The 25,118-nt window shown below is 54.4% G+C and overlaps 1 protein-coding gene across 2 annotated transcripts in view; it reads left to right on the top strand.

Annotated features, from left to right (window-relative positions):
• COL6A2 (collagen type VI alpha 2 chain) overlaps positions 1-25,118 on the top strand; it is a 52,681-nt gene that overhangs the window by 22,639 nt on the left and 4,924 nt on the right. Inside the window, exons 13-28 of one of the 2 annotated variants that reach the window (XM_054044292.1) lie at positions 1,012-1,074; positions 2,191-2,280; positions 3,520-3,582; positions 4,236-4,298; positions 5,379-5,441; positions 5,952-6,014; positions 6,537-6,587; positions 7,739-7,774; positions 9,284-9,346; positions 9,914-9,976; positions 10,258-10,293; positions 10,662-10,707; positions 11,529-11,681; positions 13,542-13,994; positions 14,304-14,342; positions 23,767-24,803. In XM_054044292.1, coding sequence (XP_053900267.1) covers positions 1,012-1,074; positions 2,191-2,280; positions 3,520-3,582; positions 4,236-4,298; positions 5,379-5,441; positions 5,952-6,014; positions 6,537-6,587; positions 7,739-7,774; positions 9,284-9,346; positions 9,914-9,976; positions 10,258-10,293; positions 10,662-10,707; positions 11,529-11,681; positions 13,542-13,994; positions 14,304-14,342; positions 23,767-24,062 — 1,641 coding nt within the window. In that variant the 3' untranslated portion in view covers positions 24,063-24,803. Of the gene's footprint in view, positions 1-1,011; positions 1,075-2,190; positions 2,281-3,519; positions 3,583-4,235; positions 4,299-5,378; positions 5,442-5,951; positions 6,015-6,536; positions 6,588-7,738; positions 7,775-9,283; positions 9,347-9,913; positions 9,977-10,257; positions 10,294-10,661; positions 10,708-11,528; positions 11,682-13,541; positions 13,995-14,303; positions 14,343-23,766; positions 24,804-25,118 lie in introns of those variants that run through there. The other variant, XM_054044291.1, reaches the window with a different exon arrangement.

Below are 25,118 nucleotides of genomic sequence, written 5' to 3'. Positions count from 1 at the left end.
CAGGACACTCCAAGGGACCATATTGGTACCTCTTTTGGTTGGTAACCACGCAAAATTGGTTACTTCCAGCATAGGTCACCTTCTCCAGCGGAGTCTTCCACTTGGTCAGCCTCACCAGACATGACAATGATGAATTCTGTATTTTCTCTCCCTGTAGTCCACACAAAACAGTGTCTGTTTCAAACACGTTACACCTACAGATATACTGAGGCCCTTTCTCAGAACAACAGGCCAACAGGCACTTTCCACGTCTGAGTTGGAGTGTGAGAAACCACGAGGGGAGGCGCATTAATGCGTTCCCTATAGATGTCATCTTCGAGGTGACCTATAGAATGGACAGCAACCAATTGCCTGTACACATCCTTGTCTGGGTCAAACACTGGTAATGAGACCGTGAATGAGACATACAAGGATCGTGTCATCATACAATCTTTCGAAAGAGAACAACTGTCTCGGTTGGGGTGAAGTGTCACAGATCCCATCTCTCTCGTAGCACCCACTGACAAAAGCTGGCACGACTCCAAACAAGTGGACCGTTCCTTTTCCAGCTTTTGAAACCACTTGGGACAGTACCAATTTAACAATTGCTCATCTTTCATTAGGTCAGGAACTTTTCCCAGTCTTAAGGATTGTAATGCGTGAGTAATTGTACTTGCGACATATTCTCCATAGGCAGAGCATATAATCTCTTTCCCCAAATGTTGATCCCTGTGCTGATCATTGTTTAAAGCGATTAACTGGTCAGAACAGATGCCCTGCCTGAGGCTCTTGTGTGAGCGCACCGAGTTGGTGCCCACGGGGAGGTTGCACTTCTCCCAGAGCCGGGAGTGTGATGGCCCCACAGGCCAGGGTAGGTGCTGGTGGACGGCGCTCCCCACTTCGCTCTCGGGGAGGATGGAGTTCAGGTTACTCACTCCCCCACTGGCACAGATCAGCCAAGAGCAGCCGCTGGGACCCCTGGGGAACAGGACGGTGATGTCGCGCGTGACCATTGTTCTCTTGCTGTTTCAGGGAGATCCTGGCCGCCCCGGCCGCAACGGACCCCCGGGATCCCCAGGAGAAAAAGGAAACAGGGTAGGTTCCCCGCCATGCTGGGAGCAGGCCCCTCCTTCTGGAACCCATCTGTGATACCCTGGGGGGCCACAGATAAAAATACTCACCGACCCAGTGGTCATGGGGCAATTGCAGCATACAGCAAGGCTGCCATGTCTGCAGCTCAAACACACGGGCCATGGCCCAGCCACTCTGGGAGCTGATATCTGCCTGATGGCAGGTGTGAGCCCTACCATTGCTGCAGCAAGCAGGGGACGTGCGCACGCCTGCCAGTGCCCCAGGTGACACTGAAGGAGACGCCTCCTGCAGCTCACCGGGTGGCTTGGAGCAGACGCAGTGGCCGTGGCTAATAGAGTCACTGGGAGATATGGTACCAGTGCTGCTGTCGTGGAAAGGGAAATCTGTTCTGTGCTGCACAACCACTAGATAAAAGAAGGGGAAGTTACAGCTGGGAGTGGTGGGGATTCCAAAGAGTGCCTGTGGCCAGGGGCATGGCCGGGGGGGGCAGGGGCAGGGGCTGCGCCCCTGTGGCCAGGCATGCGCGGGGGGGCTAGAACCTCTGCTTCCTGGCACAGGGGACCACGCAGGCTCTGCTCTCTAGAAAATCCCTTGCTTTGCATCCGTCCTCCTCATTCCCAGCCCTTCCTTGTGTGTGCTGGGCCCCGATGCAGCCTTCCCAGCAGTAACCCCACTGCTCACCATTGGTTGGCACTGGCAGCTGTGGCAGGAGCTTTTGCATCACAAAAGCAAACCGTAGGGACTAAGAGCTCACAGCAGTAGCAGAGGTCCTGCCCCCTCACTCAGGGGTCAGTGCCTCAGTGTTCTTCCAGGAAACAGCTCGGATTGCACAGGGCGCAGCTGCCGCGGGGATGCCTGGGCTGGGGGGGCAAAGGGCCAGGAGATCCCCCCCAGTGGCCAGTCACAGTCCCTGGGCTCCCTGATCAGGGGCAGGGACAGGGGTGTCTGGCAGGAGGGGGAGCCAAGCCCCTAGGAGCCCAATCCCCCTGCACCGCGCTGTGCTGAGGCTGGAGTGTTTGGTGTGGGTGGCTGGGTGGGGGATGTGTGGGTGGAGTGACCCCTGCTGTCTGGCCTGCCTGTTCTCATCAAACACACTGACTATTTCCTTTCTTTGCAAAGGGACCTAAAGGAAACAACGGAGCCCCTGGGAGCCCTGGTACCAAGGGAGGCAAAGGAGGCCCAGGACCTGCTGGACCCAAGGGAGAGCGGGTGAGATCCCGAGGGGTTCCTCTACCCCTGCGCACTGCATACACCTCGCAGTGGGTGATCCCGGCGCCCGGCGGGCACACTGATTGTCCCCGCAGGAAAGGCAGCTAAACCGCATTCCTGCAGTGAGCTGGCAAGGCCTGGCATCCCCTGCCCGCCCTGCCCGCAGCACCCCCAGGGGACCCCCAGCAGGGAACCACAGGGATTCGAGCTTCTTGTCTGTCGCAGTCAGAACTGGGATGTAAGACACTATCTTTAGGCTCTTGATTGCAAAGGAAACCTTGAAAACCTGAGGTCAGAGGGGTGTGGGACTGGCCCCATTCACCTGCATTGATTCTGCAAACCCAAAGATCACCAGTTAAAGTCCACAAAGTCCATAATTCACTCTGATCACTTGAACCGAAACACCCAGCTAATGTGCTACCCCCAGGCTCAAATCACCTCTCTCCTCAGTTGCCCCCTTGCCAGCTCCCCCAGAGCTATGCTTGCAAGCGATAGGGTACTAAGAGCAGAAATTGACAATGCAAGGGCAGTGGAGAATCAATTGATTTTCAGATCAAAGGAAAGTCCCGGCCCTTAGAGCTGCTGGACTGAGCGTAACATCCCTTGTCAGATTTCCTCCATTCAAACCCTCCGCGCTTCACTTACACGAAGCTGCCGCAGAATCCTCAGTGCTGTTCTCAGGCATGGCAGAATCCAGGGAACTAGCTACAGACTGTGGGCCAGCTCCCCGGCGGGGGGTAAATCGGCACAGCTCCTTTGAGCCGATTGGCCAGCTCCCCGGCGGGGGGTAAATCGGCACAGCTCCTTTGAGGCGATTGGCCAGCTCCCGGGCGGGGAGGTAAATCGGAGTCGATCTGTTGGAGTCAGTAGATGAGTTCCAATGGCTGGAAACTGACGCTAGGCAAATTCAAGCTAGAACTAAAGCCCCGTTTTTAGCAGAGCGGAATTAACCATTTGTATCCCTGTGGGAGCTGCGCTGTGATGACTCTCCTAAGAAAATGTTCGGCTCTTGCTTAACAACAAACCCAACTGCTTCACACCATACGGCAGCGCAGCACAACGAGGCCTTGGGTGCTCTCTGCTCCCGTCCTGGGGGCCACACGCTGCCGAGGGAGAGGAAGGAGAAGTGAATCGCGGGCGGGGAGGGGAGACATCGCAGGGCAGCAAAGCCGCAGCAGGTTAACTGAGCTGGTTTCCACCTTTGAGTCCCGTCTCTCTGATCGGTGTCTGTGTGCGCAGGGTCGTCGCGGGGATCCAGGGACAGAAGGCGGCCCGGGGACCGCTGGGACCAAGGGAGAGAAGGTGAGTGCAAGGGCACCAGAGCACAGCAGGGGATGACGTGCACAGCGGCCGGGCTGAGAGCCTCCCCACAATGCTACCAAGCTACCTATGGGCCCCAGTATCCCCTCCTGCGGCCCCGGGGGACAGCAAAGGCAGGCCGGGCTTGGCTGGGGCACACTTGCTCCTGCCAATTGGACAGTCGGGAGGCGAGCAGGCTGAGTGCAGGGGCTGAGCCGGGCTCTCCAACCTCAGCTCAGGGGAAGGGGCAGCTCAGGAGGGAGGCGTGGATGTGGGCTGCCTTCGGATCCACACCCTGAGAGACAGAGCCGTCCGTCCACCCCCACACAGACCCTGGCTCCTGCAGTCATGGAGGTGGGGTCTCTGGTAGAGGAGTGCCCCGCAGCATTCTAGCGACCCCACTAGCAGATGCAGGAGCAGCTGGGGGGGTCCTGCTCCACCTGGAGTCAGGGGGGGCTGAGAGGGCAGGGGTGGACACTCCAGGCTGTGAGGCGGGCTGAGGACACCTTGCCCTTGCAGCACTCACCCCAAAGAAAGGAACTGGGCGTGGGCCTCTCCTGAGGTGGGGCCTGAGGCTGGGGCCCTCATCAGCTGAGACACGGCCCAAGGGCAGCGCCGGACAGTGAGCGTATCTTACGACCTTTTTCTGCCAACAGGGAGACCCCGGCCCCGAAGGCCTCCGGGGCCTGCCCGGAGAAGTCGGCAGCAAAGGAGCAAAGGTAAGCGCGAATTACAGGCTCGGGGCAGCCAGCAGAGGGAATGGCTCATTGGCCATTGACGCTCTCCCAAGCCTGTGCAGGATCGCCCCCTGCAAGGCGGCCCTCAGAGGAGCTGTCTCCACAAAGTGTGCAGAATATCCGCCCCCCATTTCCGACTACAGCGCGTGTACCCTTCCTCTGAGCCCCCGGCAGGCCCCACTCTCCAACCCTGTGTGGAGCTGCTGCCCGCGGCTGTGTGAGAGCCGAGCCCGCCTGCTGCGTGTCCCCTCGTGCTGACCTCCATCACACGGGAGGGCTGCGCAGAGGGCAGGAATCTGTCCAGATGCTGTGCACGGTCATGCAGGCAGGTCTCCCAGCCATAAGGAGATCGGAGCCTGGTGTGGGAAGCCACATTTCCCTCTCCCCAATACCCACCCCCCACAACCATGTCCCTGTAATCTGGGTGCTGGAGAGAGGTTTCTTTAACCCTTCTCTCCCTTTCCACAATGCCACAAACGTGAGAAGCCCCGGCCACCTGCTGCCCCTCTTGTGCTTGGCCCCAGGATGGTGAGGCAGCTGCTTGTGGCTGAGTGGGGGGGTGTCAGCTGGGAAGGAGCCCCCAGAGAGCCAGCCAGGGGGGGGCCCAAAGCAGAGGAAGCGGGGAAGAGGCCCCCTGGCACCGCCCCTGGCAGGAACGCTGAGCTGGGCCTTCCCCGATAGCATAGCCCTGCCCGGGGAGCAGAGTTCGAATGCTGAGCACTTTGTCCCGTGTCCGCCGGGGAAGGGCACATCGCATTGTGTGCTCAGGCAGACGCTCTGCCGTGAGATAGTGCCGCGCCAGGAGAGCATCCCTCGGGCAATCTGCACCCCCGGAGCAGCAGCGAGAGGCTTCCCCTGGGAGAGGGGACGCTAACAGCAAAAGGTTCACCACTCAGAGGTGCCCAGATGGGAGCCTAGGACTGCCCAGGTGCCCCGGTTGACCCCACCCCATCCAATGCCCTGCAGCCAGCCCTACACTCTGCACTGCCCGTTAGATGCTGAGAGCTGGTGTGTGCCTGTCTGCTCAGTGTGGTGACCTGTCTCCTTGCTTTGTTCCTCAAGGGCGATCGAGGACTGCCGGGGCCCCGAGGCCCGCAGGGTGTCGAGGGAGAGCCAGGCAGGCCTGTAAGTTTCCCGGTGATTGCGGAATAGTGAGTGACTTTGATAACAGCCCCCAGTATTTACAAAGAATGATATGAACGTCCGCTCACCCTTCCCACCTCCCAGCAGTGGGGCCAGCATGTTTTACAGATGGGCACAGGGTCAGAGCCAGGATCAGAATCCAGGGCCCGTTCAGTAGCTCCTGCCGCTGTGCTCGGTCCACTAGGCTGCACTGCCTCTCTCAGGCCGGACTTCCTGGTCGCTTGGCCAGAGCTGCCCCTTTGCGCCCTGGTTTAGTTGGTGGTTAATTCCAGCGTCACTTGGTGGCAGTAGTGGTTTCCCCCTGGAGCCCATTAATGCCAGAAGAGTTAGGTGCATGGGCCCTGCGGGGATGCGAGCAGCAATTGAAATGTGGAATTGTTCTGTGTTACTTTAACCCCCCGTATCCCCCAAGCCATCCACAACACCATGCCCTGGCCCAGTGTGCGATCGGTGTCCTCTGCTTATCCTGCTCTCTCCCATGCTGTCTTGCAGGGATCTAGTGGGAACCCAGGCGACAAGGGCCCAAGGGGCAACCAAGGACCCCCAGGACAAAAGGTAAAGTCTAGACGTACGTCCAGTGCAGTAGAAAGGGGGGAACCAACGGCTTCACCTGTGTACTCCATGGGGGCAGTGAACGCCCCCACCTCAGTCTGCACCTCTAAGACCCACTCTGGGTTCTCACCTGCCCCCTCCAGCCGTGGCAGCTTAGTCCTTCCCTTGGCCCAAGCCACGCTGGTGACACCTGGGTGAAGCGTCCAGGCCCACACCGGCTCCCTGTCCAAACTCTCCTACCGTCAGGCAGCCCTGCTGTTTCTGGAAGGCTGGTGCTGTTGGTTTCAGAGTCCTGTGCTGAAGTCATTGCTGTCCATAGCCCCATTCCTCTGCCTTACCAACCAGGGTGCTCCGTCTAGAGCGCTGCAGGGCCCAGCGGCTAGCCAAGCCAGTGACCCAAATGCAGAGATTGCGGGTATGTCTTCTAGAGAGAGAAGCTCCCCGACTCACTGGCGCCGCTAGCTCAGCCCGGGCTGGGTTTTAGCATTCTGGCTTCACTGAACCGTTCTCGCTTTCCCCCCAAAGGGAGACCAAGGCAGACCTGGCTTCAGTTACCCTGGCCCCATAGGACTTAAGGTACGTATGGCTCAGGCAGAGGCGGATTCAGCTTTTGTGGGGCCCTGGGTCAGAGCAAGTGGGGGGCCCCTCCCCACCCCTTCTGCTTGCAGTCCCCCCAGCTTCCCCCCTGCACTCCTGCTGGGGAAAGGCGGGTTGGGTCGCAGGAGCGCCGGGCAGGCGGAGCGGGTTGGGGCTCAGGGGCGCCCATTTTTCTGGGGGCCCCCAATTGGCCGGGGCCCCTGGCCGTGGGTCCCAGTGGCTAATCGGCCGCTGGGCTCAGGCAGCACACTCCTGCCCCGCACACTAGCTGCTCTGGCTGCAGCAGGCCGTGCAGGGGACGTCCCAGCTCTCCGGGCTGAGCCGTTTGAGAGAAGCAGAGAAGGGAGCTTTGGGGAGGAAGCCTTGTTGGAGCCAGATCCGGAGAAAGGGGAAAGCTGCTGTCCCGGTGATCGCGTGGCAGTCAGCTGAGCGGCCTGGCATCACTCTGCAGCTGAAACCAGTGGGGAATCCTTCCCGCACAGCAGAGGGGCAGGCATGGAAGGGGCGGTGAGAGGCTGGCAGGAGAGTTCCATTGTCAGGATGAAGCGTTATCGCTCCCCTGAATAAGGAGGAACATAATGGGCCTGTGGGAGGGTCAGGTTCCCTCAGGTAATAAACTAGGGTTTGCATGTTCCGTATCTGGCTAAAGGTGGTGTGAAGAATGCAGGTCTGGTACAAGACCCACCTGCTCTAAACATCCCCGCTGAATCCGACTCCGCGTTGAACAGGCAACTGACTGGTCTGTGTGTTAAATAGCTACCTGCGGGTTATCCCAGCCTGAGCCAGCTGTGCAGTGCTATGGGTTCCCACCACCGCTCTGCCGGGGAATCTTACCCTCTGCTTACAGCAGTCATCCACTCGCTTGTGGGGCTTCAGGGCCAGAGCCAGAGCCAAAGCCTCCCACTGACTCCAGTGGGCTCTTCTGGCTGGGCTGGCAGAGGTGCTGGGGACCTGTCGTCCCCACAGAAGTCCAGGGGAGTTGCAGGGGCTCAACCCCCTCCTAAAACCAGGCCACAAGTATATTGGTGTATTATTTTGAAATGTGCCCATCACCGTTGTCTCTGGGCACATGTGCAGCAAATTTCAATCCAGCACAAAACTGAAGCTAACTAACTCCTGTCTGTTCCCAGGGCGACAAAGGCGAGAATGGGTCACCTGGTCCAGAGGTACGGGGTGTGTGTGTGTGTGGGGGGGTGTATTTATGAGGCTATCGAATTAACCACTGAGCTAAGCAGTTAGTTCCTGGCCTGTCAATGAGTGACAGAGGAACCCTGCACTGATGGGCATGGCTGAACTGTGACCTGCGAGCAGCTCTGTTGATCCCAGGGGGCACTAACCTGGTGACCTGTGTCCTACCAGCAGCCCCATTGGTCCCAGGGGTGACCCACCTGGGGAAGGGTGTGCAGGACCCTGATCCATTTGGCTGGATTTAGCGATGTGTGTACACACAGACACAGGGGCTAGTGTCGCTGTGTGCACTGCCCTCTCTCAGCACACGCAGTCCAGGTAGGATGCTGAGAAATAACTGTCCTCCAACCCTAGCATTGCCCTGGCACTGACAGACCTGTGCCCTCAGGGTGGCACCCAGCCTGGGAAGGGCCCTAGCAAGGCCCGCTGCCGCCCCGGGCAAGGGGAGCTGGCACAGTGGCCGTGCAGGGAGCCATGGCGTGCCCTGCCCCTGGGGTCGTCCCTCAGGGAATACTGGGGCTGGGCCAGCAGAGGGGCTGCTGGAACTGTGCACAGGTGGCCAGGAGCCCCCACTGAGAACCCTGCAGTGGCCACAGGGGACTGGTCCAGCCCACTGAATCACTAGGGGTCTGTCCCTTGTGGAGCCTTGGCCTGGCCCCTAGTGCCACACGCAGGCCTCGGCTTGGGCTTGGTGTGGGCCAGGAGGGCTCCACCCACAGCAATGGGCTACCAGCGGCATTTCTCCTCACCACAGAGCCCAGGCGCTGTGTGCTGGTGGTGGGCCGAGGGGCACAGGCGGGGTGGTACCAGGTGAACTATCCAGAGTAACTAAGGACACACAGGTATATAGTCAGTTATCCTCCTCGCCCTCACACTTCGTATGTTGGTCATTCCAGGTTTGTACAGCACCTAGCACAATGAGGCACCAGTCCAGGGTGGGGCCTCTGGATGCTACCCTGGTAAACGCTGCAATCTAGTGGTGACACTCAGAGGCAGATAGCTACATGCTAGCAGCAATTACCGAGCCTCAGCTTGCCAAAAACCCTACGTACCTCACAGTAATTACCCCTGCATGCTGCACATTGACATGTGCCAGGCATATCTCCGTTCGGTGCAGCATTCAGCACTAGGGCCACACGTTAGCTGTCTAACTTCCAGCAGGAGTTAGTCCCATGCACAGGATCACCAAGCTCTCCCGTTGACACACCTGGCCCTGGAGCTCTTCCAGGCATGTGTTTTTGGAGTAGTAACCTGATGTTTCATAAAGCGTCCCCCTTCTGAAATGAATGGCTGGGAAAGCCAGATGTCTGCAGAAATCCCACTTCCTCTTCCGCACGCCTGGGGCTCCTTGACGACAGGCGACCTGTGCACGGACTGCGTTTCTGGGGCAGGAGATCAGCCCGGGCACCGCTGGTGTCTAACAGCAGAGCAGCTTTCCCAGCACATGCTCTGGACTGCCATCACATCTCTCTTCCTCCTTTGAACAGGGCGGAAGGGGTGACGTGGGAGAGAAAGGCGAGCCTGGGCTGAAAGGAGGCAAAGGGGGTCCTGTAAGTACACTGTCAGTGCCGCTCCCATGTCCAGGCCCTGCTTTCCTACCGTGGGCAGGGCACCCGTGCTGGCAGAGGTAGAGGGGACGACATACGGACCCTGCTGTTCTGCACGTCTAGTCTCTGGGGTGCCTGGGTGTGATCGAGCCAGGTTAAAGGTCAATAGAGCACCCACCTGGCATTGCTACTGCGCCCCAGCCTGGGCAATGCCCATCTCGTTACACTGGGAGTGTAGCTGGGATCACTGGTTCAGATTTCTGGCTGGGGGACAAACTGGCAGCTTATGGGCCATGCCACTTGCAAGACCAGAGCACACCCTGCATGTGGCTGGATGCTGGACGTGTTGCCTACCTGGCCCCTTAGCACACGTGGCCCCCGTACCAGGAACCAAACGTTTGCCGTGAGATCTGCCTGAGTAGAGCACAGCCACTCCTGTGGCTAGGAGCTAGTGTCCAGCAGGAGAGGCAAGGCCCTTGGGTACTCAGCTGGGGTGTGGGGGGGGCTCTTATTTCAGCAGTATCGCCCATGTCATGCCTGTCAAATTCATTCCTTTTCTCTTCCTGCCAGGGTGACCCCGGCCCGCCCAGCCCACGAGGCCCTAGAGGCATCAAAGGCGACAGGGGTGACGAGGTACCGTACCGTGGCACTGTCAGATCGGTTGCGCCCAGCTGCTCCCTTTCTCCCTCCATCTTATGCGTGCTTGCAGCAGCTAGGCTGAAGAAGTCCTGGTAGGGCCTCCCCCTGCTAGACTGGCAGGGGGCTGCTGCCTCGGGGGCCAGCCATTAATGATTCCAGCTAGGCACTCTGGGGCGGTTACCGTTCCCCTTCCTGCCAGCCCCTGCATGAATCCAGCCCCAGATCCCAAAGGTGAGTCCAGGAAAGGGCATGACACAGCTGTGTTCTTCTTACAGGGTGACCCGGGCTCACCCGGAGATCCTGGCCTAACCGTAAGTAGAGACAGGTTCCTAATGACCTCCTACGGATACAGCTGGGGGGCGGGGGGATGACGCCCACCCAGGGACGGTTTCCCCTGCGGCATGCTGAGTGGGACTGAGACGCCGAGGCAGATCCTGCTCTTGGTGCCAGGGATGCAGCTCTGGCTGGACTCACCCCGTAGCACCGAGCAGCAGTGAATGCCCCTGTTGGCCACAGCACTAGCAGGAGAGCGGCGTGGGCCTGGCCACAGCCAAAGTGGAGTCTGAGGGAGGGAATGCAGAAGGGAAGCTGTGCTGTGGGCCGGGAATGGTGGGGGCACTCCCACCCTACGGGCAGGCTGGCACTCACCAGCGCTCTGCTCCTTGTGTTTTGCTGGCAGGAATGCGATGTGATGACCTACGTGAGAGAAACCTGCGGCTGCTGCGGTCAGTCCAACGCTCTTCTCTTTGGGGGCTCGGTCAGCGCTGGGCAGCTTGGCTCTGAACCCGGAGCATGCTGTGTGTCCCTTGGGGGTCCCTCCCCAGTCATCCCCCTCCGCGCCTGTCGTGTTAGCAGGAAGGTCGTACGTGGCAGACCTTGCCCCGAGGAGAGGGCCAGCTCTCCCCTATGTGCCACTGGCGGCCTCAGAGTTGGGGCAGAGCAGGACTATAGTGGGTTTGCTCACAGACAGTATCGTCCGCACACACAGCTGCTGCCCGTTGGCACCGTTCGTGCTGAGCATGCCCTGCCCATTGGGGTGATGGAATTGCCAGCAGAATACAGAATCCACTGCTCAGACTCAGGGAAATAACGACACCCCTGCTGGGCCTGACCGTCCGCGCCGGCCTCTGCTCGCTGCTCTGCACGCTGAGCCATCGCGGTGTGAGACAGCCCGGCCGGTCTCTAGTGCTCTCCTCTGCCAGAGAAAGACATCAGGGAATGGTGGGTCACAGCCTTCCCTGCCAGGGACAGGGACTGAGTCCCTGCTGAGCTGGGTGTGTAAAGGGCTGGAGAATTCACTCAGCTCTGCAAACTCAGATAAGGCTAATAAGCATCCAGCCACCTGCCTCAGAGCATCAGCTTAGTTTCCTCCCAGAGAGGCCCAGCTGCGTGTGGATAGCTTCACTTTCCTTCAGGTAGGATGGCAGGGATCTGATGTGGGATCTTCCCGTGGATGGCCTCCCATGTGGTGGAGACCCTCCCTGCTCTCTGAGCAGTCCCTGTTGGCCTTGTCCCCCTCTGATCCACTCCTCTCTCCCATCCCCAGACTGTGAGAAGCGCTGTGGTGCCCTGGACATCGTGTTTGTCTTAGACAGCTCCGAAAGCATCGGCTACACCAACTTCTCTCTGGAGAAGAACTTTGTCGTCAACGTGGTCAGCCAGCTGGGCTCCATTGCCAAGGACCCCAAGTCAGAGACAGGTGAGGAGTGCGTGTGATCAATGGTGGGGGGCTATGAGGGAGAGACAGATGGGGCCCTTGGACCCCCACAACTTTCCCACCTCTTAACCACCCGACCTAAGCAGGGCCGCACCAGTGTTCCAAGCATGTGCTTGGGGCGGCATTTTAAAAGGGGCGGCACTCCAGCTTTTTTTTTTGCTTCGGCGGCACTCCAGCCCCCCCCCCCCCTTTTTTTTTTTTTTGCTTGGGGCTGCAAAAAACCTGGAGCCAGCCCTGGATATGGCAAGCAGCCTATATGTCCTTGTGCAGACTGGGCTCCAAACCAGAGGAGAGCCCGGGAAGAGGCTCCTGCTATGTTCATAACATGGCCGTCTGCCATTGCTGACTGTCTCCCAGCCCTCCTGATTGCTGGGGGCAGTCACATGTTTCTCACAGGACTCCCTTCCCTCATCCACAGGCTCCCATGATACCAGAGAAACTCCATTCTGTGTCCCTGGCGCCCATGTTAAATAAGCAAGAGTCACGCCACCATTAAATGCAGGTTAAAGGTCACAGTAAAATTGGTGGGGAAACCAAATTAGGGGAAAGGTCAGCAGCTCCTAACTCTGAGGTAATGGAAATTGGTGGGATTGCTAGGACTGTTGGCATGCGTTCCGGCATGCTCGGAGTGTGGACATGCGCAGGAGAGAGATTAGCAAAGGGGCCTAGCCAGTTCTGACAGGACAGTAGAAAAGTCAGTGTGGCAGTGGGCAGCCAAAGGCGTCAGGAGGCTGGGCACTGACAGGAGAGAACAAGAGAGAAGAAAGAAGCTTGCTGGGTGGTCCATTGACATTAGCAGCAGAGGGAGGCAGAGAGCGAGAGAACTCCGGAGACACAGTCAGCAAGTGGAATAAATCTGTCCGACAATACTAGCATGTTGTGTAGGACAATGGGAGTGTGTGTGTGTGTGCATAGGTTAATAAAGATGAATGTGTGTTTGTTGGTTGTAAAGGGAATGTTTAAATGTAAGATTTAAAGAAGTGTTACCACTTGCTATCAAAACCTGTGAGAGATGGGGCAGCTGTCATAGAGCGCAGCTACTTCGGAGCATTTTAAACTGTAAGGCAATATGATTTGGGGTGCTCTTTAGCTTCATAATAGGGATTTGTGTTTTAGAACAGCAATAAGGGATTGGTGTTTTAGATTATTATTGTATTAGGATTGTTCCAGGGCCGCCCGGGGGGGGGGGGGGGGGGGGGGCAGGCAAGTGGGGCAATTTGCCCCGGGCCCCACAGGGGCCCCATGAGAGTTTTTCAGGGCCCTGGGAGTGGGGTCCTTCACTCGCTCCAGGGGCCCCGGAAAACTCTCGTGGGGACCGGCCCCCTCCAGAGCTTCTTCCGCTCCAGGTCTTCGGCGGCAATTCGGCGGCGGGGGGTCCTTCCGCCCCGGGACCTGCTGCTGAAGCGCTGGGTCTTCGGCAGCAATTCGGCAGCAGGAGACCCCCGCCGCCGAAGACCCCAGGCCCTCTGAATCCTCTGGGCAGCCCTGGATTGTTCTATACAAAAATCCGGGTTGTTTTCTATTGTTCAGAGCCTGAGAGAATTGGAATTGTTTGTTGTTTTTTAACACCATGTCAGCACTTTGACCATGTGAAACCATTCTGTCTTTCAGTGCATGTCACTGGTGCAAATCATTGGCATGCATGATGCAGTGTGGCAGTGTCATGATGTCACATGTGATGCTGCCATGCAGCAGTCCTGAGCGATGGTGCCCTCCCCAGACAGTTTGGCATGTATAGTGTGGTGCCAGCATGTGCCCTGTGTAGGGAACACACCCCAGTGAGCTGGGGGAGGGCGCCAGGGGAGTGAGGATGGCGGGATGTGACCATCTGTCTCTCTGCAGGTGTCCGGGTCGGGGTGGTGCAGTACAGCCACGAGGGGACGTTCGAGGCCATCCAGCTCAACGACGAGCGCATCAACTCACTGTCCAACTTCAAGGAGGCGGTGAAGCGTCTGGAGTGGATCGCCGGGGGCACCTGGACACCCTCCGCCCTGAAGTTTGCCTACGAAAATCTCATCAAGGAGAGTAAGCGAGATAAAGCCAGTGTGTTTGCAGTGGTGGTGACAGACGGGCGCCACGATCCACGGGACAACGACATCAACCTCCGGGCCTTGTGCAACAGCGGGGTGACCATTAACGCCATCGGCATCGGAGACATGTTCTATAAATCAGAACAGGACGAGACCCTGAAGTCCATTGCATGTGATAAACAGGAGCACATCCGGAAAATGAAGCTCTTCTCGGAGCTGGTGGCTGAGGAATTCATTGACGAGATGGAGCACGTCCTCTGCCCAGGTCTGCACCTACCACGCTGGCTCAGTCACCGCGCGAGGCTGGGGCTGGGGTGCGAGTTGGTCGATTGTATGCAGCACACAGTGCGGTAGCACCGGGTGACAATGCATGTAGCTGGGTCAGTTACACTGGAGAGCGCATCTCCCTAATGCAGATCAGCACAGCCAGCTCTTCCCCAACCGGAGAGCAGACCCCCATGGGCAGCACCCACCCTCATGTGTGTCCTCGCCCACCATGGGAGCAAGAGGCCTGGCCTGCTGCTGAGATGGGGGCGGCACCATCTCACTAGCTGCTCCTTTGTTCTCGTTTCAGATCCACAGATCGTCTGCCCAGAACTGCCCTGCCAAACAGGTAAAAATAACGCCAAACGGCTCCGTAGCTTGCGCACCGCACAGTAGTGGGTGGGTGGGGAACGGCAGCCTCTCTATCCATGGAATACCCTGGCGGGGGCAGAGAAAGGGGCTGTCACTTTATCTCAAGAGAGGCCCCAATTTCCATCTCCCCCCGCACTTTGCCTGTCTGGCTGAGGGCTCTCCACAGGCAGGTACGTGTGTGCAGTACAGCCATGCTCAGCCCTCTCTCTCTTCTCCTCATCCCAGTGGAGATGGCACTGAACCTAAACCCCGGATCCTAACCCCCCACGGGACCTGGCAGGGCTTGGAATCCAAATCCAGGAATGAACTGCTCACGTGGCACCGGGCATTCCCTGGGGTTGGGCGGGCAGTACAGTGGAACTGGAAGGCTTCCCGTGGAGACTTGGCTCACACTGGCTGTACTGAAATTAACTAGTAACACTGAGTTGGGGAGTAGAGTGCAAAGGGGCTATGTGATAGGGCGGGTCAACCCTGTGGGGTGAGAGAGGCAGATGCTGCTTGGTGTGGATCCCAGTACTTGGACCATGTTCTGCTTGTTAAGTGTTAAAACTCCAGCCTCAGCTACTATTGCTAGCACAGAAAGTGCAACATGTCTCTGTCTGCAGACCTGCCAATGAGCTCTGGGCAGCTTGAAAGCTTCTCTTTCCCCAACAGAAGTTGGTCCAATAACAGATATTACCTCACACTCCCTATCTATCGATCTAATCATAGACCCAGTGTTTGGCGATAGGCGAGGTGTGCAGGTTACAGCGGGTCACGCAGTGTTGCCAATACTTGCGATTTAGTTGTGAGTCTCACCATGTTGTTTTCCGAAAGCCCCAGCTCCACAAGTCAGGTGACTGTGGGATCTCAACTTACATGGACTGGAAAGTGACTTGTTTAAAAATGAATCTGTAGAGCAAGGCTGGAAAACAGGACCCCTGCAGGCTGAGGAAGCAGAAGAAAAGAAAAGGAATCCCAGTTTATTCTCTCTTTAAAATCTCATGATTTTTCAGCCAGTCTCATGACGTTGGGGGCCCTGACTTGTGAATTTGGAGGCAAGACTGAGGAGGGATTGCAGGGAGCTCCATGCTGTGCCCTATGGCGAGGGTTGTCCTGGAAAGCCATATGTAGGGAGCTCTCCTTCCCTACTGCCCTGGGGAAATACTTTGCAAGCTTCTCTTCCAGTCTGCCCAGCCTCCCTCTCTGGGGAAGACTGGGCAAGGACTGCCAGCAGGAGGGAGAGATGGCAGCTGGCAAAGCCTTGAGCAGGGAAGACAATGAAATTTTGCACCTTGTAATGAAAGTGACAACCTGCTGTCCCAGGCCAGGGAAGGGGCTAGCCGGGCACCCTCCCCTCCTGCCGATCTGCTGCTGCGCGTCAGCGCTGACCGCTCCGGCTGCTACAGCCTCGCCTGTCTTGAGCAGCACCTGACAGTCGTGCCAATCAGTGTGTTGTGCACCAATATCCAGTCGGGACTGTGCAAACCCCACTGACTCCTTTCACTGACTCAGGTTTAACCCTGCGTTGCGGAGCTGAACGGCTAGCCCCGAATGCGGCACCTTCCCACTGAATTAGGGGCTCTGGACGATGCACTCCAGCCCCACGTCTGCTTTGAATTTGGATCTGGACAGATCTCAAAGGATGCAGCAGCCTGCTCTTCCAGCCACTGCTTTGTCTTCGGCTGCGCCAGGCTTCAGAGCCCTGCTTGTGCTTAGTTGCGAGGTCAGACTGGCAGTGGGGGTGGGAGCAGTGCCACGGGCGCAGGATTGATTTGTAAAGAGGAACCGTGCCAGGGCAGCATCACCGGCGCTTGAAACAGCAGCATGTTCGGGTTCTGCTCAGTTTCTGCCAAGCGTCCATCAGGAGACCCCAGACCCGGGCGAACGTGGCCTTCGTCACACAGCAGCTCTCGGCCATTCTCATTGCCCATGCCAGGTACGGCACTGCTTAGTACCACTTCCCTTTTCCTGCACTGCATAGGGCTGGATCAGAAACCCCCCCGGGGGCCTGTGGGGAGTCAGGGGACTCGAAAAGCAGAATTCCCCCACCCAGGCCTTAGCCCGGGCAGGGCTCAGCCTGCACCCACGGAACACGGCGGTTGTAGAACAACTCCCCCGGGAATGGTGGCAGAGAAGGCGTAGGCCTGGCGGTGACGGGTGGGTGTCGCTTTGCTCTGGGTGGGTGGAATTCCCACTGGGCTGGGGAGTGAGTGGGATTTAGGGGGCTGGCTCTGGCTCACTGCCAGGCTGCGTGTGACACCTGGCAATGTCCGGCCGGGTTTGGCCGTGGAAGCCGGGCCGTGGTCAAAGCTGGGAGGAGCCAGGCTGTGCTAGAGGAGCCCAGTGAGGGGCAGCGTAGGCGAGCTGAGGGCTTGGTAGCACATGGCTGCAATGATGTGGTGGGCTCTGCTCCCCTCTGAGATGTGTATGTGCCACCCGCCCCTCGGACGAGTCAGTGGCCAGCCAGGGCCTGGAGCCAAACGCAGACAGGCCTGGCCCGGGGCCTCACTAATACCAACCCCTGGGTCTTACAGAGCACATGTCAGCAGCAGGCCCCAACGCACCCACACTCTCTAATGGCTTTCCCCCCGCCCCAGGGCACGGCAGGGCTGGCAGACCTGGGCAGGTGGGGCTGGCACTGAGAGGCTGCGTGTCTTGCCCAGGGTCACATAGGCAGGTCTGTGGCAGGGTGGGAATTGGCCTCAATGTAACAATCTTGGGGTTCGTTAAACATCCAGCCAGGGAATGAGAAAGGAATAAAACTTGTAATAAACCAAACTAAAGAGTGTCTGAGGTGATGTACTGTGCACAGCTACACTGGGTTCTCCACCACCACTTCCAGGCACCTCTCTAAATTCCTGTATTTATCATACTGTCCCTCATGAGGGAGCGTCTCCAAATTATAATCTTCCACAAACATGTCTCTATATCGTCCCTCTTAACGAAAAACAAAAATTAACAGCTAACAACTATCTAATAACACATGCATTAAATTCTCAACCCATCTAGTACGTTTCCATAAACCCAATGAGTCCTCTCCCTAGAGCGGAGAGGTTACCAGCACATCACTCTGGAGTGAGTCTTCCCCACTCACTTTTCTCATCTACCCCTTCTCCAGGCAGGTTAGCATGTCTCTGAGTCTTTCAGGACTCCCTCTCCAATCTTCTCAAAATCAGTCTTTTCTTTCATTAGAGTCTGAGTTGTTCTCTTGTTCCTTGACAGTTTCTCCTTTCTCTGTTGATGATAAAGGATCAGTCAGGTGGGAAATGCCAGAGTCCACCTCAGCTGTCAGTGTGTTGGAACTTTCTGGGATTACTCGTAGATCCCTTCAGTTATGCCAAAATGGGCCCCCCTGGCTATCTGGACTACATAAGACCTTGGACACAGTTGTTCTTTAATGGAACCCTTTGGCTCCAAGTATCAGAGGTGTGATTCCTCAGGCACTGGCCCTTTTGTCAACATTATATTTCTGCTTCCACTGCTTTTCTTTCATTTCCATGTGGTTTCATTGCTATGAGATTTTAGCAAGTTATCAGTGATTGGTACATTAGATCTGAGCCTTCTTCCCATTAACAGCTCAGCTGGAGAAAAGTCATTCTCCAGAGGTGCACTTCGGTAAACCAATAACACTTTACCCCAATCACCCCCACTGGCAAAAATCTTTTTCATAAGGTTCTTTACTGTCTGTAGAGACTTTTCCACAAGTCCATTTGATTGGGGGTAATTCGGACTTGATGTTTTGTGATGAAAATCCCAATCTAGGGCAAATTGCCTAAAATCTGCAGCTCATTATCACTAAAGACTTCATCTGGAATTCCGTGTCTGGAGAAGATTCCCTTCATGCCGGCTGTCACTGATTTACTATTAGTACTGTGCAGTGTGCACATTTCTGGCTATAGAGAATAATCTGTGACTATTAAATAATCCTTTGATTGCCAGGTAAATAAGTCAGCACGAACCTTCTCATGAGGCATTTGTGGAACTGGGTGAGGTCTCAGCGGCTCTGCCTGTTGGCTTGGCTTGTTCAAGCATGAAAAGCAGTTTCCTACTAGATTAGTAATGTCCTGGTTGATCCGCAGCCAGTACAGCACCCCTCGTGCTCATAGTTTGCACTTCTCAATTCCTAAATGACCCTCGTGGATCTTCTGTGGCATTTCTTTTCAGAAGCTCATTGGAATTACAGCCTTACTACCCTTGAAAACCACCCCATCTATCACAGCAAGTTCATGTCTGCACTTCCAACAGTCTCTTATACTTGGACAGCAACTGTTTATTTCTTCAGGCCACACTTCAATGATCACTTATTTAAGGATCCCCAATTATTCATCTTTCTCCATTTCCCCTCTTGTTTGTTGCAGTTTCCTGATAGCTATGGGAATTGACTTTACAATCAAATCTACCTAGGCTTGCATTTCTATCTCTAAAGGCTTCTCTGGTTTCGTGGGAGCCACTGCTCTGGAAAAAGCAACAAAGAGTCCTGTGGCACCTTAAAGACTAACAGATGTATTGGAGCATAAGCTTTCATGGGTGAATACCCACTTCGTCAGACGCATGGAAAGTGCATCTGCAGTGAACATGAATTTACTGGGAGTGTAGGTCACAACCAAATCATACTTTTGCAGCTTTATCATCATGTTTTGAATCATTAAGGTACAGTCATTTAACAGTTTGCTAAATAACACTATCCAGGGCTTGTGGTCCATTTCAACTTCCGCTGTCTGGCCATAAATATACTGATTGAATCTCTCACAGGCAAATAATATTCCTAAAAGCTCCTTCTGGATCTGTGTGTATCTGGTTTCTACCTCAGTCAGTGATTTGGCTGGATATGCTACTGTTTGCCAACAATATTCCTCACGCTTCTATAAAATCACTGCACCTAACCCAGACTATGAAGCGTTTGCTCAAATTTTAATAGGCCATCCTGGTGCATAGAACTTCAACACTGGCTCTTGTATCGTTTGTTTGTTTGTTTTGTTTTTAAACCTTCCCATGATTCCTCCTATTCTGCACCCTGATTTTTATTCTCTAGGAGTTTTCTCAAAACTGCTGCTTTGGGAGATAGATTTGGTATGAATTTTCCAAGATAATTAACCATTCCCAGGAACCATTGGACATCTTTCTTTGTGTGGGGATGTGGCATCATTTCAATGGCTGAAATCTTCCTCTGATCAGTTTTTACACCTTCGTTGGAAATAATGTCCCCAACAAAAGTCAGTTCTGTAGCCTCTAAAACACATTTCTCCCTATTTAGTCTGAGGTTTGCAGCTCTAGTTGCATCTAGGACATCCTGAAGTCTATAATCATGTTCCTCCCTAGTTGAGTCCCAGATGAGGATGTCATCCATTGAGGTATCAACGACATTAATGTTTCCATAGATCATCTGCATGGTCTTGTGGTACATTTCTGGTGCTGAAGCTAAGCCGAAGGGTAAGCGTAAGAATCTGTATCTTCCAACTGGGGTATTTAATGCACGTAGTTTTCAGCTTTCTTAGTTAATTTTAGCTGCCAATATCCTGAGGATGCATCCAATATACTGAAATATTGCGCCATAATCTCTTCTCTGGTTGGTAGTTTGACACGTTCTCTTTGTATAGCCTTGTTGAGGTCTCTGGGATCTAAGCATATGCATAGCAGGCCATTTTCTCCACAATGACTAGGGAGCTCACCCATTCCGTTGCCTCCTCAATTTTTTCGTATTACTTTTATTGCTTCCATGCTTGCAAGCTCAGCCTTAAGTTTATCACAGAGTGCAAATGGCACCTTTCTGCATGGATGGAGAACTGGAGGGACCTGCTTGTTTGTCTGGATTCTGTGTTCACCCTGCAAGCAATCCAACCCTTGAAACACATCACAATATTCCCGAATGAATGCCTCATCATCAAAGGCAGTTGGGATCTGCAGCATTTTTCAAAATTATTATTTCCCCCATATTTATGACAGTTTCCCAAAGGCAACACACTGTCTGGGGCCTTGCTGTGATCCACAACTTCCACATGACTGTCTGTACCCAGCCTTCAGATAGAAGTGGTTCACTCTTTGATTTGACCTGTTCTGGCTATCTGCCTTTGTACTTAGTACATGGAGAACCCCTTCTGGTGAATTCAGCTCTCTGGCTTGTGCTTTCACAGTTTCTGCTGCCCTGTATATCTGGAGAGCTTTTTCTAAAGTTAAGTCTCCTTCACAGAGCAGTTTCTCTCTTAGAATCATTGGTGGAATTAAAGACAATGTGGTGAGCTGATAGAGTCTCTGGTCAGAGATAACAAAGTTTCCTTAATTCTCTGACATATTGCTATTGGTATCGTCTTTTTTTTTTTTTTTTTTTTTGCATGCATGTAATAAATGTGTCTCTCTCAGAGGTCTCATTCCTTTTTGGCATGCAACGTTCCTCAAATGTAGTCAGTATTTTACTTAACGTCATACTTTCACCGTCTCCAAACTTAAAGTTGTTATAACTGTCATAGAAATTTCTGTCCGTTCCAGCTGAGGAATAAGGAGAGACGGACACAGCTAGCCAAGCAAGGAGCTCCGGGAGGGGCGATCCGTTTATTTAAATTGCAATTGGGTTCAAGCTCATAAATCAGCAAGTACAAAGAAAACACTTACATCAAAGCATTATATGCAGTTGCTTATGATAATCTATCACTCTATGATTGGCCAAAATTTGCCATCATTACCATACTTAATTAGCAAGCTACATGTATCTGCCCCTCTTATGACCCCTTATTGTTCATTTACTTGCCCCCCACCCTTGTTATTTTGCAAACTAAGTAGTTAGTTATCTATAGGATACAGGCACAGGGAGTTCCATTGACTATAGGTTTGGAGTTTGGCTACATTTCCTCTCGAAGGAACTTCCTGAGTTAAGACAACCTATAGCTGACACTACATGTTTCCCTTGTGTACGTGACAAATTTGTCCCCTGGCCGTTAAGCAGAATAAATTTATATCAGAACTATCCAGTGCTTCCTCCCCAACAACATGCAAAAAGATGGATGATTTCACTTTATCACTTTTCTCAACTGCCCCTATATACCAATTCAAATCGCAGTCTGAATTTTTTCCAGTTCTCTGCAACTTTGCTGGACAATGACAGACTGGATGGAGGTTGGAACATATCCATTTTTGGCTTCTTATCCCCGTCTTAAGCTAGTCAAGCTATTGTTGTGCTCATAAAATACATACACAAGCCTTGGTGCTTCTCTGTTTGCTACTCCACCTGCTCCCCTTGCCTCTGCTTTCAGTTTCAGACACAGGAGTTAACCTCACCATGAGGGCAGTCTCCTCATTCGTCACTTCTCACACCGTGTAGTGATCCTGGGGTTCGTTAAACAACCCGCCAGGGAACGAGAGAGGAATAAAACTTTCAATAAAACAAACTAGACAGGTCTGGGCACAGCTACAATTGGGTTCTCCACCCCCACTTCCAGGGCACCTCTCTAAATTCCTCTATTCATCATACTGTCCCCTATGAGGGAGTGGCTCTAAATTATAATCTTCCACAAACATGTCTCTACATTCAGGTCTCCAAAGTGGTAGGCCGGCCTGCGCACAGCCCCTCGGCATTGCAGAGCCAGCCCTGTAGGGAGCCTAGCTGCATACTGCCCTGGGGTACATCGCCCAGAGAAGGCAGCTACGGAACCAGCTGTACCGCACGTACTCCCCACAGCCATAGGAGGCCCGAAAAGGTTTCTGCCCCTCAGCGCTGCCAGCTCCCCAGGGCAGCTGGGGCCTAGCAGGAGCACCAGAGCCCCAGGCCCTTCCCATGCACAGGGCTGCGCTCGCTGGAGAACAATGTATTTATTGCTTTGGGGCCCATGCTCAGCATGCGGGGCTGAGCACAGAGCCCACCTGAGCTGAGGTAAAGGCTGGGGTGGAAACCATGTTAAACTCTGTGGGTCTGGGGGGCCCCTTCTAACCCAGGCAACCAGCCACTTCAGACGAGCGCTGCTTGGAGTTTCAGGAAGCAGGCTCGGTGCAGTGCAGGAATGTAGCTTGTGTTCATGGGGTGTGTCAGGACTGAGATCCCCACTTTGAACTTTAGGGTACAAATGTAGGGGCCTGCGTGAAAAACTTCTAAGCTTAACTACCAGCTTAGCTCTGGTTCGGCTGCCACCATCAATGGATTCCCTCCCTGGGAAGCCTTGAAAAACCCTCACCAAATCCCTGGTGAAAACAAATCCAAAACCCCTTGGATCTTAAAACAAGGAGAAATTAACCATTCCCCTCCTTCCTCCCACCAACTCCTGGTGAATCAGTTCCAACCCCCCCCGGGATCTACAACAGGGAGAAATTAACCATCCCCCCTCCTTCCTCCCACCAACTCCTGGTGAATCAAGATCCAAAACCCCTTTGGATCTAAAACAAGGAAAAATCAATCAGGTTCTTAAAAAGAAGGTTTTTAATTAAAGAAAAAGGTAAAAAGCATCTCTGTAAAATCAGTATGGAAATTAACCTTACAGGGTAATCAAACTTAAAGAGCTCAGAGGACCTCCCTCTAGCCTCAGGTTCAAAGTACAGCAAACAAAGATAAACACTCTAGTAAAAGGTACATTTACAAGTTGAGAAAACAAAGGAAAACTAACACGCCTTGCCTGGCTATTTACTTACGAGTTTGAAATAGGAGAGACTTGTTTAGAAAGATGTGGAGAACCTGGATTGATGTCTGGTCCCTCTCAGTCCCCGAGAACGAACACACTCCCAAACAAAGAACACAAACAAAAGCCTTCCCCCCCCCCCCCCCCAAGATTTGAAAGTATCTTGTCCCCTTATTGGTCCTTTGGGTCAGGTGTCAGCCAGGTTACCTGAGCTTCTTAACCCTTTACAGGGAAAAGGATTTTGGAGTCTCTGGCCAGGAGGGATTTTATAGTACTGTACACAGGACAGCTGTTACCCTTCCCTTTATAGTTATGACAGGGTGGTTTCTCATGGAAGCCTCGTTAGCTGCCCCTGGCTGCACCCCGATGCACTCTGTTGAGTTCTGCATGGATGGGCCCTTGGAAACGCTCTGACAGCTGCCCAGAAACAACGTGGCAAACCCGGTCTGCTGCCAGCTGACCCCTTGCTCAGAGGGAGGTCGGACAGTTTCCTTCTTCAGCAGCTCTCCCCATCGCAGGAGGTGCAGGAGGAAGGAAGGGACATGCATCAATAGCTGTATAGAAGCTTCATACATTTACTGCAAATCCTCTTCCAAGTCCTGTCTAAGGGCCCAATCCAAACCCCGTGGGAGACAACAAACAGCTCTCCCTTCCCTTTGTGAGATAGGGCTGCAGCCGCGCTTCCAGGCTTTGGTCTTTGCTTCTCCCTCCCGTGCTGGCTGTCGTTCCTACCGTGCAGGTTACGTAAGAGAACTGAGCAGTGATGGGGGACACAGCAGTGCTAGCGAGCCCTGAAAATATTCTTTTGACGCTCACTTGCAGATGGCAGGAACCCTGGGAATCCAAACCCACTTATTTTCCGCTTCATGGAAGAGGATGTCAAGATATATTTCCCCTCCACCAAAGAGTCAATCGCCCAGTTCCTAAACTCTACGCGGGAAATCCAGGACCCCGACATGTACAGACAGCTGGTGGCCACTTTGGCCTATACCGCCGAGAACGCCAAGTTTGCCACTGGACATGAGCGGCAGGAGTGGATTGACCTGTTCATTGACACTTTTAAAATAGTGTCCAGTGAAATTGTGGGGGATCCAGAAACCGTGCTGGGGCTCTGCTGAGCTTTGCACTAGGGACACTGTAAAGGAATGGCCGCAGCTGGAGCAGGCGCTCTTGGGAAAAGCAATGTTCCCTGTAAACAGTGCTCTTGAGAATTCCCCTGAGGGGCTGGGTACCATGATGGACGCATTGAGCTTAGGAGGAGCCCCGAGAGTCTCGGTTGCTCCCAGCCAGTGATTTGATGGCAGGGGCGGTTCTCTTCAGCGTGGCTGGCAGAGCAGCACAGTGCATCTTCCCAGAAAGCCCATCTTCCCACTATCTCTGCAGCACTTTTTAAGGGAACGTTGGGTGCTTGCAGAGGAGCTGTCCTGTCCTGAAGAGACACTCTTATTCTGTCCTTCTAAACACGCCAAGCCCACAATGACAGGCTAGCTTGTCAAATAGCCCTTATGGGCCCTCCCAGCCCTCAGTCCCGCCTGGGCTCCGTGGCAGAATCAGGGAGGTTGCTTGCTGATGTGTACCAGAGGGCCAGAGCGAGCCCTTTCTCAGCGATGGGTGTAGGGATGTGTGCTAACATGTGTCTCTTTTCCTACGTAGCTTTTGTTCCGATTGTCCTCGAATTTTCTCCTGTGTTCTCTTTTTGTGTTAACTAACCGGGCTTTCCGTGGGTTATGCCAGCCCCGAGAGAGGCCAGGCTCCCAAGCAAGAAGCCCCAGCACGCTACCCCCTTTGCTATAATCACAATGTTTAATCACTCAACTTGCGCTGTAACCTGTGCTATTAAAGAAAAGACAGCAGTGCGAGCGGTTCGGGGTGGGCCCCCTTTGTGTCTCCCTTGGCCTTTGTTGGAAAACGCCCTGGTCTCAACACGTGCCATGTGTCTCCGTCTGATTGTCATTCTGCCTGCATGTCGTATGCATACTGGACTTGCTCTTCTCACTGTCCTACAAGCCACATGCATAGTCCTAGGCAGGAAAATACAGCACGTGTCGGAAGAAGGAGCTAAAAGCTGTTACCCAGTGACTGCGCCGTTCTGACGTATAATAATGTACCGTACGTATGTACGGCAATAGGTGTAATCAGGCTGTAGTTCTGTGCGTGGGAAGTTCCTAACCAGC

This window comes from Malaclemys terrapin, chromosome 11 (assembly GCF_027887155.1).
Source record: "Malaclemys terrapin pileata isolate rMalTer1 chromosome 11, rMalTer1.hap1, whole genome shotgun sequence".
NCBI lineage: Eukaryota > Metazoa > Chordata > Testudines > Emydidae > Malaclemys > Malaclemys terrapin.
The sequence above is the reverse complement of the archived record's forward strand: the minus strand, read 5'-3'. Positions and strand labels throughout refer to the sequence as shown.